At 50.2% G+C, this 16,443-nt stretch overlaps 1 protein-coding gene across 4 annotated transcripts in view; it reads right to left on the bottom strand.

Moving 5' to 3' along the window:
* Window positions 1-11,494: 11,494 nt before the first annotated feature.
* Window positions 11,495-16,443, bottom strand: part of DIAPH1 (diaphanous related formin 1) — a 176,158-nt gene continuing 171,209 nt past the window's right edge. For 3 of the 4 annotated variants that reach the window (XM_030571951.1, XM_030571954.1, XM_030571953.1), the window contains one exon: window positions 11,495-14,435. In XM_030571951.1, the coding sequence (XP_030427811.1) occupies window positions 14,272-14,435 (164 nt within the window). In that variant the 3' untranslated portion in view covers window positions 11,495-14,271. The remainder of the gene's footprint in view (window positions 14,436-16,443) is intronic. The other variant, XM_030571952.1, reaches the window with a different exon arrangement.

A 16,443-nucleotide genomic window follows, 5' to 3' on the forward strand; every position in this document is an offset into this window, starting at 1 on the left:
GGTCTCTGCTTTCCTCACTTTAAAATTATCTTGTAACTACCATCTCGTGGGATCAGCTGTAGAAATCACTGCGGTAACTTTCTTCATTCATTGTAACCCAGCAGCAAGATTTTGCCTCAGCTCAGCTGAGTTCTCTCATCTGACAGCATCTCACTCATGGCTTGGGTAAGGTGCTAACTTGTGCAGCCCACACCTCCTGTTTATGTTCAGGTTAAAAAAAAAATTAAAACCAAGGGAACACTGAGGGGACAGGATGCATCAGCTGAGCTGTTTGTTTCCTGCAAAGGGAAGACATCTGCAACACTCAGGGAGAAGAAGATCAAAGGGAGAAGAAGTGAGTTCCAAAATAACACGCAGTGGTGGTGAAGGAGAGGATGTGCTGAAACAGAAGGAAGTGGGGATGAAGAGGACCAGCAGCATACCGGCTCCCAGTGGGACCCAGAGGGCTGGGTCAGACAGAATAGGCTGATTGGGTTTTCCCGCTCCTATCATGTCTCCTGCACCGGGGGCTGCAATGGACCGAGGCACAGAGGGCTACACACCACCTCAGTCCCACACAAGGACGTGGAAGATGCCTGTAGCATTGTGTTCATGTTGTGTACAGCTGTGTGTGTGATGGTGATCGTGTTTTCTGTGTGACTTAGGGCTAATTCAGGCAGGGCTTAGAGTGCAGGCCAGAAAGTGACCCACTGCTTCTGAGAGCCATGCTCCCTTCATTAAAAGACAATCAGAGAACCAACTGCTTGGAAACCTCTCCTTCACCCCCACCTCCAGACTGAAGAGGTATGTGCAGCCAAAGAACTTTGGGACTGATAAAAGGTTGGCCTCTGAAGCCAGGGAGAGTCTAAACTGCAGTCCTCAGAAGGAGGGGTGGCTGGATAAGCAAGGCCAACCTAAGTGTTAGGTGAGGCAGTTAGAAGTGCAGACCATGGGTTTGGTTACAAACCCTTTGCTCCTGGTAAGCCGTGACCCTTCTGTCGGGATCAAACAATACTTTGGAAAGGCTGTTCTATGGCACTGGACAAGAACATGGGTCATCCCAAAGGGGAGATAAGCAGGGCATTGATCCCCAGGCCAGGCCTGCTGAGAAGTCCCGGTTGGTACACAGGGCTCTGCACTCTGGGACCTGGTCTGAGTGAGTATCACCAGGACAGGGGAAGGCAAGAGGCCTGGGTGGGGGACAGGGTGTTGCACTCCAAGCCTAAATAGGGGCAGAGGTGAAGCCAGCCTTGAACTATGACAAAATCCTCCAAAGATGGGGCACAAGTGGGATTAGCCAGTAGGCCTGCCACACTCTCCGACATTTGGGCCTCGGCTGACCCCACAGAACACCTGCATTTGAGAGCTCTCAGCCACCTGGCACCTGCCTAAAGGGAACTTGACTCTGGTTGAAGGGGACCCTGAAATGTGACTGAAATACTCAGCTACCCATTCAATAAGGCAAAGGGTTAACCAGGGGGCTGCAGGACCACTTATATTTGGGCAGTCTGGCACCACGTGCTTTTGGACCACTTACTCTACATAACAGTAATTTGAGTAGTTTTGTCATACAATCTTCCACCATAATTAGCCACCATCAAAATACCTTCCTCAGCTGCTGAGGTGCTAAACCCAGCAAGGGCCCCACCCTGCATCCCTAAACTGGGGCCCAGATTCCAGCTTTAATGGCTTAGATTGTTCACTTGTAACTGGAGAGGAGCCAGGAGTTGCTGTACCACTTTCTCTCTGGCTGGGGTGTGCTCCAGGAAAGGGATTCATTATCTTTGTATCCAAGCAGCAGGTGCTGTCAGCCCCCTGGCTTCCTCTTCTGTAGGAGATGGCTGGGGTTTCCCCAGCTTCAGGGCTGCAAGAGGGTGCTCAGAGAGCATCTTGGGGCTCATACACTTGGGTCTCCAAGGCCAGTAACTATGAGCTGCATACTCTGGGGCTGACTGATTCTCTGTAAGGTCAGGTTGTAATCATGTCTGATTGAATTCTCTGAGCACCATTTAGGGCTCATTTGGCTACATCCTTCAGGCATCAGAGCACAGCTGTGGCACAGCAGCCTATAAGATGCAAATGTATGGAGAAGGGAGAAGGAGCATTTTACTGCTTCACAGTTCAGGGAAAGTCTTGAAACTCTCAGCCAACAGCATAAAAAGAGCTCACATTTCTAGAGCACTTAAACTGGACATTACACCACTTCCCTTCAGCTATGCTGAATGGCTCCTGTGTTTCACCTCTGACAGCTCAACTCATTTTCTATAGAAAAGAGCTTGTGCACAAGCAATTGAGCCCCTTAGTTCAATCCTCTCTGCAGCAGGCTGGATATTCAAATGAGGAGATCAGGACTCCGCTTAGGGACACCAATTCAAAGATGCCTTAGCCCAAGCCCTGCATTTGGGCATGACATTTTGCAACCCGCTCCATGCAAAACTGCAGGCCCAGCTGTAGAGGGCATCTTGGAAGTACATCCCTGTGCCTATTTCAATTGTGATAGGCTAGAAACCTTGAACATATGACTCCAACTGTTGTAACAGGTCTGTGCTTTGCATATATCTAAACAGAAATATGGTGGCCAGCAGCCAAACTGCACATATAACATCAGGGGTGGAGTGGGAGCTGTTTGGCTACAGAAAGACTTTACAGCCTCTCTTAGCGTATGCCTACCCAGCACTGTATTCCCAAGGTTAGTGAAACTCCAGTCAGCGAACCCGTCAGGGAACCCTGGGCTCGAGTACCTACACTGCATTTTAACCCTAAGTTAAGGATTTTCTGGCCTGTGCTCAAACCTAGGGCTCTGGTGTCCACACTGCAGAGCACAGACCTGAATCAAAGTATCCCCATCCCAAAGTGCCTAGCACCGCCCCTCAGCACTCCAGCCCTGCGCATGTTTTGCACTGTGGGTAAACTGTACTGCCCACCTTGTTTCCTCCCTGTGATAGTGCTATTGGTGGGATTCAGGTGCCCATAAGGAGCACATGAGCACAAACTGCATACTTAGCGCTCTTGGAGGCTGAGGTGTGAGAAGGCTTTATACCGAACTGCCAGTTAACCTGATAACTGGGCTCTCCACCTCCAGGCTGAGTCACATGGGCAGGAAAATGCCCATGTGCCCCTGTTCTGAGGATAATTAGGACACTAGGCTCCAGGACCATCAAAATATTCAAATGAAACTTGGCAAGTCTTAATTTGTAATATGGGATGTTCAGGGAAGGGGTTTTTGGCAGGTTAGTTTATTTTTGGCTGTTTTGAAGTTTGACACAAAATACAGGTTTCAGTGAGGGGCATCCTGAGGGCTTGGGGTGCAGGGTGCTCCAGAACACCCCAGGGATCCCTTATCCCTGCCGGAGCTGCACCCTGGGAGAGAGAGATAAGGGATCCCAGGGGAGCTGCAGGGAGTTTTGGGGGCTGGCTCCCACTTGCTGCCCTGACAGTGCACAGCAGCCCCATGAGGGGAGCAGGGTGGTGGTGGTAGGAATGGGAAGAGCAGAGCAGGCTACCACGAGGCTCCCCTGCAGGGAGGGGGAGCGGCCAGGATGTTGGAGGTCATCCTTCCTCCAGCTGTACTGAGCCAAGAGCTCTGCTGCTCCCACTCCCTGCAGGGAAGCTGCTGTCCGCTCCCCCCACCCCCCCAAGGCTGTGTGTTCAGGGGCGCCTGGGCTGAGCACACTGTCAGGGTGGTGAGTGGGAGCTAGGCCCAAATCTTCCCTGTGGTGAGGAGCTGAAGCTGCTGCTGCAGGAGGCTGCAGGGAAGTTTTGAGGGCTGACTCCCACTTGCCGCCCTGACAGTGCATGCAGCCTGGAAATCCCTGAACACGCAGCCCCAGGGGGAGTGGGGGGATGGGACTGGGAGCAAGGTCCAGAGAGCAGAGCAGGGACCAAGTGGCTGCTTTGCAGGAAGGGGAGTGGCAGAGTTCCCAGATCAGCATGGCTGGGGGAGGGATGACCCCGCACTTCCTGCCTGTCAGCCTTGCTCCCTGTTCCGGGCAGCAGTGAGAAGGAGCCAAACCAGAAACTGGAGAAGGAACAGGGAGTGTGCTTGGCCAGGCAGTAATTGTGCTTCCAGATGCTGCACTGGCTGCCTGTGGTGCTGCACCTCTGGTGCCAGGAACTCTGGGACACATCTGGAGGACTTCCATGACCCAAGTCAAACTGGAGCCATGTGCACACAGGAAAGCAATAGGGCTCAGATCTTAGGTCCTAGTTTAACATGAGCTTGGACTCTCCAGCCCTGCAGGGTCCTGGGACCCTGGGTCTGAGCCACAGATTAGCACAACTGGTGTGTGGACACAAGGGGGGTTAGGCTTGAGCCTGCCTTGCCTTGGTGTGGAGTCATACACCTAGGCAGCATTAGCAGTAAGGCTTTTATCTGCGTCAGCCTCTAGAGGGCAAAGTGCTCACCCACTGAAGCTTCTATATTAGCATGAATAGTCCTACATTCTCCATGCACAAGGACTGTCAATGTTGCCTATTATCATTTGCTGTTCAGAAGAACAGCCATACCAGGTCAGACCAAAGGTCCATCTAGCCCAGTATCCTGTGTTCCGACAGTGGCCAATGCCAGGTGCCCCAGAGGGAATGAACAGAGCAGGTATCATCAAGTGATCCACCCCCGTTGTCCATTCACAGCTCCTGGCAAACAGAGCTAGGGACACCATCCCTGCCCTTCCTGGCTAATAGCCATTGAAGGACCTATTCTCCATGGACTTATCTAGTTCTTTTTTGAAAGAAAATGTTGAAGAAAATTCACATGGTCCTGGTGCCCAGAAGCTTGGAACATGAGGCTTGTGGGATCGCAGTGCATCTGTGGTCTCTCACCAGTGCTTGATGGAAATACTAGCTCATTTCTAGTGGTGCCAAATCTAATCTAATACACAAATTGCCTGTTCCCCCCAGGGGAGAAACAGGATGTGACGAACTGGGAAAGTTCTTAATGTTTTCTCTGAATACTGTATTGGTGCCTCAGTGTCCCCATGCCAGTTCTTAAGTATCTGGCAGAGCAAAGGGCCAGTGCACCTAAATGTCTGACACTGTCTCCTAGCAACTGATGGCCTGGGCCCCTCCCCTGCAAAGGTGCCAGCTGAAGGTGTTGGAGACAAAGGGATCAGGTGACCTCCTGGCCCGGGAAAGGAGCTGAGCAGAGAGGAGGGGCTGGGAGGGGTTGTTAGTCTGGACCTGGCTGGGGTCAAGGGTGGAGGGCAGACCTGGGGGTCTGGCTCACTGCCCCCCGGAATGGACCCAGCCGAGGGGTCCGGTTCGCTGTACCTACAAGCTCTGTTTTAGACCCTGTTCCTGTCATCGAATAAACTTCTGTTTTACTGGCTGGCTGAGAGTCACGTCTGACTGCAAAGTGGGGGTGCAGAACCCGGTGGCTTCCCCAGAGCCCCGCTGGGGTAGACTCGCTGTGGGAAGCGCACGGAGGGGCAGAGGATGCTGAATGCTCCAAGGAGAGACCCAGGAGGTGAAGCTGTGTGAGCTTCTTGCCCTGAACAAGTCTGCTCCAAGGGAGAGGAGGCTCCCCAAAGTCCTGTCTGGCTTGGTGGGGAGCAGTTCCAGAGCATCACCCGGTGACTCCGTGACACAGGATCCAACCTACTCCAGTCTGTGAGGGTGAGCATAAGAACTCAAAATCCTTCCAGGCAGAGGAGTGTGGGCAGCAGCCATCTGCTGTGCTGGCTGAGAACAGGGACTCCAGAAGCTCTGTTATTTTGGCCCCTCATACAGAGAGGGCTTAAACAAAAAGCCCACCTCAAACCCCATCTCCTCCCTGCAGAAATAATGAAAGTAACAATGTTCCCAACCAGCCCCTCTGCGGGGGTGCTGAATATTTTTGTCTGTCTCACTCTGACTGAAAGCTCTCTGGGACATTGACTATCTCATGTTTGTAGAATGCTGAGCACAGTGCTATCGTCACTACAAAACTGGACAGCCTTAGACTTGAAGGCTCTAGGACTGAGCAGAGACATGTGAAACTGGAGCATAAAGGGCAACGGTAACTTGCAAAATCACTTGTTAAAAACAGTTCCTTGCTACAAGGAGAACTAGAAGCCCTTGAGAACCAAGCAAGCAGCGTTCAGAATATCTCTGCTCCAGGAATTCTCCATGACACAGATTTTAGGGCCAAGCTTTTCAAACTCCTGGAATTAGACACTGAACTGAAGGTGTCAAACCACCAGCACTGGTCCACCCTGCCTGGTGCAGTCATACAACCTTGGGAGCATGTGCAAATTCTGCACAGTCTCAACATGTAAAAATAAAAGGTCATCGTCCTCATGCTTATAAAAATCTTTCTGTGATGATGCACTAGGACTGATGGAGTGAGATCTGCCTGAATCTGCAGAAAGCCTGAAACAATGGCTCAGAGGGTGACTTCTTCCCCTCTCTCCTCATTTGGATGTTAACTGCAGCCCATTTTAACAGAGGGAAGGGGATGGACTGGAGGCTACGGGGCAGAAATTGGGAGCTGCTGCAGAGAAGGAAATGAAGAGGAGACAGAGAAAGGGTGATAGAGAAGGAGGAAAAAGCCCTGGATTCCCACTAAGCAATGTCTAATTAAGGACACACTCCCCTTGATCTTGTGCAAATTCCCATCACCACATGTGGGAGTTCTGCTGTGAAATCTCACCTGAGATTTATACTCAGACCCACAGATCATCAAAACAAATGGAGTTTGTCTCTCTGCAATGAACAAAGTTGACACCCTGTGACAACTATGGCAATGTCCCACAATACTTGTGGGAGACCTTAACCTGTATTAAGTTTGTGCATCATTGTGAACCATGGGAACTATTAACTTTGATGGACTGTACTGAACAGTGGGCCAGGCAAGAAAGGACTTTGAGGACAGTCAAGTGGTTTGCCTGGGGAATCTCTAGGGGGAGATTAATGGAAATTCCCACGTCCCCACTTATGCAATAAGGAGAGGACCACTGTCTAGTTATCTGCTCCAGGAATCTGAAAATCAAAGGCCCAAGCCATATAATGGAAAGATTAAATCATTCGTGGATATCCTAGTTCTGAGCCAAGCTGTTAGGAACTTGAACCACAGAAAAACCGCCCCCACCCCTTCTGCCTGAGGCCCCAGTCCTCCTGCCCTCCCCTGCCAGAGCCCAGAGGCCCTGCACTGTGGTGACTGGCCCCCCAGCTCTGGGCCACCCCAGCACCCTCAGTCCCAGGGTGGTGGTGTGACCCCAGCTCTGGAGCACCAGGCTGCACCGTCCCAGTCGCCCCAAGTCCTGGCTGCAGGCTGCCGCATGCATCGGCCCCAGCCACCTGAGTCCTGACCACAGGCCAGCCCACTCCAGCAGAAGAGTGGGAACTGGAAGCAGGCAGAAGGGAGCGTGGGGGCAGAGCATGGGCACAGCCACGCTGGGCTGTTTGGGAAGGCTCAGTCTCCCCTGGCCTGTGATACCTGGCGCCCATGGCTGTGTGGTAATTTATACTTGCAGGCAATTATGCTGTTCATAGCCTCTGGAGAGAAAGCAAAGGGCAGTTGCTGGCCTGTTCAGGCAGTCTGGCTCACTGGGAATTCAGTGTAGGTAGGGAACTGTGCTGCCTGGAAAAACCCTAGTGAGAAGGGAGAGACACATGAAGGCTGAGGAACTGAGTGCCCAGAATGCATGCTCTTTCTTGGTGGACAACAGAGGGGAAACACAGGTGCAGTTGCCCTGGACTATGACACATCCCTCCTGTAAACATGCCCATCTTGGAGAGCTCCAGGTGTGATATTCTGTATCTCGAGGGGACACCCTACACCCCCACGTTCATCCTTATAATATGATTGTTTGGTATTCAAAGCAAAGTTTGTCATGTCAGGTGTCTTCGGAAGGCTCATGATGCACTGAGCACTGTTGTGTTAGTGATGTTATAGGTTGTAATTTCATGTATATAGTTATGAGGCTGAAAATGTGTCCTCATGGCTTAAAACAAGCCCAGGCTAAAACTCTCCAAGAGCAGAGGGGCAGTTCACACCTCATCAGGGCATGTATGGGACAAACCCAGCCCAGCCTCACAGGAAAAATGGTCACTGGCCTAGGCAGCAACAAAGCATCTGTTGGACTCTCAAGTGAGTCATCCCCATTTCTTTGGTCAGTTTGGGACTACAATGAGGTAATGCTCACCTGACTCTGAAAGGGGTGGCAAAGCCAAGAGTGAAGAAAGAACATGATAAGAGGCAGAAACGTTTGCCATGCTCTTCCTCTCTCTTCCACTTCCATCTACAGACATCACCACCAAACAACTGAAGCGCCGTTCAAAGGGGAGAGCCTGGCTGAAGGGCAACCAGCCAGCCTGTGGTGAGAAGCATCTAAGTTTGTAAGGGCACTGAAAGTGTTAAGAGCAGCTAAGAATGCGTTTTGCTTTTATTTCATTTGACCAAATCTGACTTCTTGTGATTTGACTTATAATCACTTAAAATCTATCTTTGTAGTTAATAAATGTTTGTTTATTCTACCTGAAGCAGTGCATTTGGTTTGAAGCATGTCAGAGGCTCCCCTTGGGATAACAAGCCTGGTACATATCAAGATCTTTGTTAAATTGACAAAACTCGTATAAGCTTGCAGCATCCAGCGATCATAACTGGACACTGCAAGATGGAGATTCATAGGGTTGTGTTAGGGACTGTAGATATTGGCTAGTGTCATTTGGTTACACAAGTCAACAGTTTACATGACAGAGGCTGTGTGTGAACAGCCTAGGAGTGGAGGTTCTCACAGAACAGCAGGGTAAGGCTGGCTCCCAGAGTCAAGGATTGGAGTGACTTAGCAGATCACTGGTCCAGATAACACCAGGGGAACGTCACACCAGGATTTGTGCACATGAGTGAGAAGACAGCCCTCATTGCCACTCTGTCTCATATACATGACTAGGTGCAATCCTGGAAATAGGAAAGCCACAGGGACAATCCCTCCCCAAGGCCATATAATATTGCTTGTCCCTGCATGAGCCCCATCACACAGGGGAACTGGAAAGCATTTGTGCCTCATCAATGGCCCTATGGAAACAACTAGATGTCCTTGCAAAACTACTGGTAGCTTGGGGGAAAAAAAACAAAAAAACAAAACGAAGATGCATGCAGCTCAGCTGAAATCCTTCTGGAAAAGACCTTTGAAGCCAGCTCCCTGGCAAGTGCCAAGCACAACTACTGCCTCCTGTCCTCACCCCTGCTTTGGATTATTGTTGAGAAAGCTCAGCTCTTTCATCATCACTCACCTTGACCTGGGAGGTCCATATATTCTGTGCCTGGGACGTTTGTGTCCATGACAATTTTGGTGATTTATGTTTTTCTTTAAGAAGCAGAATTCTAATATTAACAGTGTTTTGATACTGCTAGCATTTTGATACTTCCTAGAGGGGTTCAGATGATGGGGATAGCCAGTCTTGAAGGCATTGAAAATGCTGTGCTCTGGCTCCCCAGCCCTAAAGTAGAACATGATTCTGGGATGCATTAACAGGTGTGTTGTAAACAAGACACGAGAAGTCATTCTTCCGCTTTACTGTGCGCTGGTTAGGCCTCAACTGGAGTATTGTGTCCAGTTCTGGGCACCGCATTTCAAGAAAGATGTGGAGAAATTGGAGAGGGTCCAGAGAAGAGCAACAAGAATGATTAAAGGTCTTGAGAACATGACCTATGAAGGAAGGCTGAAGGAATTGGGTTTGTTTAGTTTGGAAAAGAGAAGACCGAGAGGGGACATGATAGCAGTTTTCAGGTATCTAAAAGGGTGTCATCAGGAGGAGGGAGAAAACTTATTCACCTTAGCCTCTAATGATAGAACAAGAAGCAATGGGCTTAAACTGCAGCAAGGGAGATTTAGGTTGGACATTAGGAAAAAGTTCCTAACTGTCAGGGTAGTTAAACACTGGAATAGATTGCCTAGGGAAGTTGTGGAATCTCCATCTCTGGAGATATTTAAGAGTAGGTTAGATAAATGTCTATTAGGGATGGTCTAGACAGTATTTGGTCCTGCCATGAGGGCAGGGGACTGGACTCGATGACCTCTCGAGGTCCCTTCCACTCCTAGAGTCTATGAGTCTATGGAGGACACCCAACTTTACAGCATGCCCTGCATTAGAGGGGCTCATGATTCACAGGCAGGGGTTCAGTCCACCCACTGGGGAACATCCCATTAGACTGAGCTGGTGTTCAAGAGCCAGAGGTCTGTACTCCAGGTCTGTCCTGTATCTAACTCTACACTGCGGACAGAGAAGGCGAAGAAGAGAGGACAAGTCGCAAGAAGCAGATAAAGATCAAAGCACCTTTTTGTATGCAAAATAACTTTTATTTTTTTCCATTTTTCGTACAAATAAAGACGCCCTCATGTGCTGAGAGATCATGGAGCTGCCAGATCAGCATCCACCCACAGATTCAAAACCAAGAAAGGCAACTGTCATGACTCCAGTGGAGAATAAAAGCTCTTGGGCAAGTCTCTCTTGGTCTGGCCCTGGGGGTTTGTTGAGCTCTTCTTTATTTGCCTATCATCTATCTGGGTTCAATCATTAGCATTGTATCCAGCTGCCAGGCATTTGTGCATGGAAAGGCAACATGGCCCCTCCTGGTGTCATTTTGCAATGCCCATGCTACCCTGGAGCCTGCTGCACCCAAACACCTCTGACCATACCGGCTGCAACAGGTAATACACAGCCCCACAGCCATTATTAGCTCTAAGATGAACTCCAGGTCCATGACAACTGAAGGAGTAAAATGCTCACTGTTTTCTGTCATACCCTGTGAAGCTGCTGCTCCTCTCCCTCTATCAGCCTTGTGGACATGGTGGCTGGCAGAGGCAGAACCGTCAGTCAATGAGGTCAGTCCTTATCTCCAGCAAACTCTTGGGGAGGTGTGAGGTTAATTTACCTCCATCACTGTCTCTAGGGTGGGGGTAAATCCCACTGTCTCTGGCAACAGCTGATGCTCCAGTCCACATTTCCTCCTCCTCTCAACTCAGGGCAACCAGGAAGTCCGGAAGCTCCTCTCTCCTCCAGTGAATTTTCAATCACTTCTTCTTTCTCTTACAAGACTGAATTTCCAGAACATAAGGAGGCAGCTGCCTCCTCCCAAGGCCCTGCTCCATGGTGCAAGCACCTCACTAACTCCATTTTCCTGCCTCTCTCCAAAGCGCTCACAAATCACATACCCATGGGGAGCAGGCAGGAGCCCTAGCACATGAGACTAGAATAAAATGAGAGAATCAACCGGAAGCATGACGGAGGAAGGTATTAGAGAGCATCCTCTAACAGAGCTCAGGCTAATTGCACACTGTCACAGTGACAACTGCTGAGTCATGTGACAGCAATGGGAATGGGTGTATCTGGGGATCAGGGTTCCTCACAAACTGACAGGGAGATGTGGGGGAGAGAGCTGTCCTGAAAATGTCCCTCCACCTCTGCTCCAATCACATCCAATGCAGTTGGAAAGGGCTGGGGAGGACAGTCCATGACACCCTGGCCATTGCATCACTGCCAAAGGGCCCCAGCAGTGTCATGCTGTTAATAAAAGGAAGTGGGAGGCTGAAAATCCTGCACAGTTCCAATTTTTTATTAACATTTCAAACCAAAATACTCAGATATGATCACAAGTCCCAGGAAATACCCCAACACTATGAAAATGGAATGTTGTTGTTATCAAACATAACCAAAGTAGATTGAAAAATAAAAGTTGCAAAGATTCCAGTGTGACTCCTTTGGTTTGGGGAGGAGGCTGCAGTGGAACACATCCCCATACTGCCACTCAGAGTGCCACAGGTAACCCCACAGAAGGGCCTCCTCTCCTCTCTTGCAGCAGTTTTCAATCCCTGCTCCTCCAACCTGCACAAAACTTTTGGGGGGGACACTGGATACCAGAATGAGCTACAATTAGAGCCTGTTTGGGCTGGTTTTCCTTATTAATGCCCCTTCTGCTTTCTCTCCCCAGAGCTAAAGTCCCCAACCTGTTTCCTTCCCTGAATTCTGCAGACTCAACTACCTTTCAGGCCCCATGCTGCTGCTTCGGTACCCCAGCACAGCTGAGAGGCTGCAGGCCCAGAACCCTTCCTTTGTGAAAGAGGGTGAAGAGTTCCACAGGCAGAGCGTGAATGGGGCAGAGGTCCTATAAGCTGAGGATAGTAGATGCCTGTAATTCACTATCTTTCAAATGCAGAAATGGAGCCTATCTCTGTGACCCTCAGCTTGTGAAGAGCAGTCCCTAGAAAGAGAACCTCCTGCAATGACTAGGGCTGGGTGTGCCTGCAGCTGGGAGGGGCGCTCTGCTCTCAGAGTGCACAGGGCTTGGGGCACTAATGTTGGACAGGTGCATGCAAAGCCAATCTGCCCACCCAATCCATGTGTATAGAGAGCTCATAGGTGCAACAGCAGCAGAGGTATGTGCCTGGCTCAGTCTGCACTGGGCCTTTACAGATCACTCCTGCACTCTGATCACATCACAAATGTGACTCCTTAAATATATTAAATTACAAGAACAGCAGCACCTCAGTACACAGGGGCCTGAAGCTGGGCCGAGCCATGCACATTCTTAGCTATTGCGCCCACAAAGAACATTGTGAGGCATGGGACAGGATTAATCCCCACACCTTCTGCCTTGGGATGTCAGGCACATCTCTGCTCTTCACACTCCCACCACCACCAGGCCAGGCTGGAGCAAGAGTGCTATGAGCTGCCAGAACCATAGGTACTAAACTACACTGTATCACACATCATCTCACACTGGGGATAAGAGGAGACACTAAAGCCAGCATTTTCACTCCCCTAATTTCATGCCCATAACAGCCAGTGCATGAACGAGGCAGCTCTCTGCCCATGGGGATGGCACCCAGAGGCAGTGCAGCAAGTAGGCAGCCCAATCCCCCTGGGGAGGACAGAGAGGAACAGTGCTGTGCTGGAGGTGGGCAGGCAATTCCCACAGCAGACAATGAAGGGCATACAGTGCAGGGAGGCAATTCCACAAACATGCAAATATTTCAGATATTTTTATCTTACATTCAAATTTCCTTTTAAAACAAAATCTGATACAAAAATAGATACATTTGCAAAGTGATTTCTTAGCCAAAGGGAGGCTCCACCCGCCTGTTGCCATGGCAAGGAGGGAAGGAAGTTCCTCTGCATGGCACAACACAACAGCTGAAGCAAGCAGCCTCGAGGAAGTTGGGGTCCACACTGCAGCCCCCAACCCTCGTGCTGCAGCCCCCAGCCCTCGTAGCCACACAAGGGATTTGCCACAAAAGATTGGGAAATCGTGTACAATGGAGAGAGTCCTGTGCAGATAGAAGTGCAGCCTGGATTCATTCTAAGCAGATGCTGCCGGGGAGCTGCCGTGAATGCTTTCACTCAGGCATGTGACACTGGGTGGGACGAGGTCTCAACCTCAGGCCACTTAGTGATACCCAACAACCTTTATTCCTAACCTCCAAAGCATGCAGAGGCAGCTATTACACCAGAAGCAGCTTCTTGTCCCCAAGCAAACACTCACCTCTTCCTGTTGGGTCATCACTGCTATGACATCATTTCCACAGTGGCAGGAAGGGTTCTGCTAAGGGAATGCTAGCAATAAATAGAGCAAGCAAAGGGCAGGCATGTGAAGAGCAGGAAAGCAGCAGGTCCTGAGGGAGGCAATGGCACCTCAGGTGTCTAGGGAGCCCCTTTCTCTCCTAGCACACGGTGAGAACAGGGAGCAGGATAAGGTGCTCGGTCCAAGAACACAGCACAGAAGTTGGAGAAGTAGAAGTCCAGCTAAATTTACCTACAAGGTTTCCTCCCACATACAGGTGATAAGGAAGTGGACTGGGAACCTTGAGACCCGCTGGAGGAAAGTCACCCGTGGAACTGCCTTGGCTGGCCTGGCCCAGCAGCGTCCCCCAAAGTAACAAACTAAAGTAGTCTGGGTTAAGGCAGCTTGTAATGTTCCTGCTTTGGCAACCCCCAGTGCAGGGATATGTTTGGGTGGGGCAGTAGTCTCTAAACTCTCCATCAATGCCCCTTTTCTCCCAGTACACTCTACCATCCCCCTGCAGGGAAGGGAGAGCTCGACCCAGTGTCTCTTGCCTTGCTCCAAGCATGGCTTACATTCAGGTAAAGCTTTTTGCTTTGTAATTTGAGAGGCAGAAAGACTGAAGCCTGGAGACGAGATATGGAACAATAACCATAAGGCCAAAGCTGGCACAAGCAGCCCTAAGAGCAAGAAGGAAATCAGACTGCCCCTCAGATCCATGCAAAAAGATTGCAAAGTGACCCAGTGTATTTTGCTTCCTCTGTAAAACTCTTTCAGTCCTGCAGGCTTCAGCCCTAGTCAGGGGCCCAGGTCTAGCTTGAACGGCTGATCATCTCCATGCTATCATCATGGGTCCCTCCATCCGTTGCTTCCTCGGTGCTCTTTAATGCCTTGCTTGGTACTGCACTCAGCGCATTGTCTTTCATCAGCTCCGAGGCTAGCAGTGAGGTGACAGCACAGCCGGCTTTTCTCTTTGCTGCAAAAGAAGAGACTGTGATAAACAGCCCAGAGAAACTTATGCAAGCTTACTCTGGCACAGCTCACAACCCTCCAGTGCCAGCTGCTCAGAGAGAGCAGGCTCGGAGGCGTGGTGGGTAATGTACTGACAACCCCCCAAAATGCTTGTTCAATGCTCCTGAAGCATTCAGTGTTCCTAAGGCATCAGGGGACCCTTCCCAAAGGGCCATGGTCCACACAGCATCCAGAGTTTGAAGGCTGTGAACACCAAGAAGTGAAGGGAACTGATTAAGAGGTGGGAATGGGAAAGGGCAATATGGGATACCCAGGAGTACCCGGATGGAATTAAGCAAAGGAAAATCTAAACTGAATCTCAGAGAACATTTTCTTACAGTAACATCTATGAGGCTATGGAACAGGCTCCCACAGGAAAGTGGGAGCCCCATCACTTGGGACATTTATAAGTAGACTGTACAATATTCTGTAGAATATGGTGTAGAAAACCATGCTACAGGCCCAGATACCATGGTTATAGGCCCTTTAGAAATGAATAGAATACTTCTACGCTTGCTTGGCAAAGTGGAGGAGAACAGATGTCACAGATGGGAAAGACATACTGAGTCCACAAAATCAGGTTAGCACAGTGTAGGTTGTTGGGCTGCTGAGTGTATGAGCTAGACTATTTAGTGCACATGTTCTTGGACTTCTCTGCTTCTGCAGTGGTAGCTCAATACACCCAGTTCCCAGTTTCTGTTCCAGAAGGCTAAGCTGTGGGAAGGGGCATCTACCCTGAGTTTAAAAATCACAGGTTAAGAACCTCTGAGAGTTGAAGGTCTTCTCCACACACTAGCATGGAAACTTCAGAGAACAGAACCAAACTACAGGAATATGATCATCACAGAACAGGCAGCTACCCATCCCTTGAGGTTGGGAATAGAGCTTAAGGGCTTCCTATGGGGGCACTGTGCTCCTAGCAGAGAAGGGAGGCAGGCAAGGCACAAGGCTGAATGGAGAAGGCTGTCCCCACTAGATTTTGCACCCCTCAAAATAACTCCATGGCCTTTTATGCCCCATGGACATACCAGCCAAATGGAGGAGCAATAGCGCTTTGCAGCTACAGATGAGCTGTGGTGTCCCAGTAGCACATCACCCAGACAGAACTCATCCCTTAAGATGTTTCTTTACAGTTTAAGGCCTGAGCTCAGCCAGAACACGATGCTCCAGACTTCATTAAGCTCACGCTTGAGTCTCAGACAAGCGAACAGCCCTGAATTAGGACAGCAACTATGCCCTGCTGGGAGCTCCGGCAGGCTCCAGGACAATGAATGGCTGAGGCTGGGGCACAGTACTCACGCAAGGAGGACAATTCACCAACAAATGTCACCGATATGCAGGTTCAGACTTGAATATCCACACACAGGCTGGCTCCCACACTCACTAATCAGAACCGGTGCACACACTCTAGTGTGCACACACACAGGAAAACTGTAGAACTCATGCAGACAATCAGACGCCCTTGTGCACTACATGCTGTTGCACACAGGCAGACACACTGAGACACATGCACACACACATTCATATTATGGTCCACATGCAGGCACTTTCTCAGGCCTGACTGTTCAGGAGGAAATCTGCTGAGAGGAGAATGCAGAAGGGGATGTACACAGGAATACAAAGTAGCAACTGAGATGCTGCCTTGAGACACTGCAGTCATGGAATTAACTCTTTACAAGACAGAAAAAATAAAGCCATTTCTAATGTGAAGCTTCCGATGAAGCCTCTAGAACAGGGGTGGGCAAACTTTTTGGCCCAAGGGCCACATCTGAATGGGGAAACTGTATGCAGGGCCATGAATGTAGGGCTGGGGCAGAGGGTTGGGGGTGTGGTGTGCACAAGGGGGCTCAGGGCAGGGGGTTGTAGTGCAGGAGAGGGCGGGGTGCAGGATCCAGCCTGGCGCCGCTTACCTTGAGCGACTTCAGGGTGGCAGTGGCACGCAGCAGGGTTAATGCAGTCTCCCTGCCTGCCCT

The sequence above is a fragment of the Gopherus evgoodei genome, chromosome 8 (assembly GCF_007399415.2).
Source record: "Gopherus evgoodei ecotype Sinaloan lineage chromosome 8, rGopEvg1_v1.p, whole genome shotgun sequence".
NCBI lineage: Eukaryota > Metazoa > Chordata > Testudines > Testudinidae > Gopherus > Gopherus evgoodei.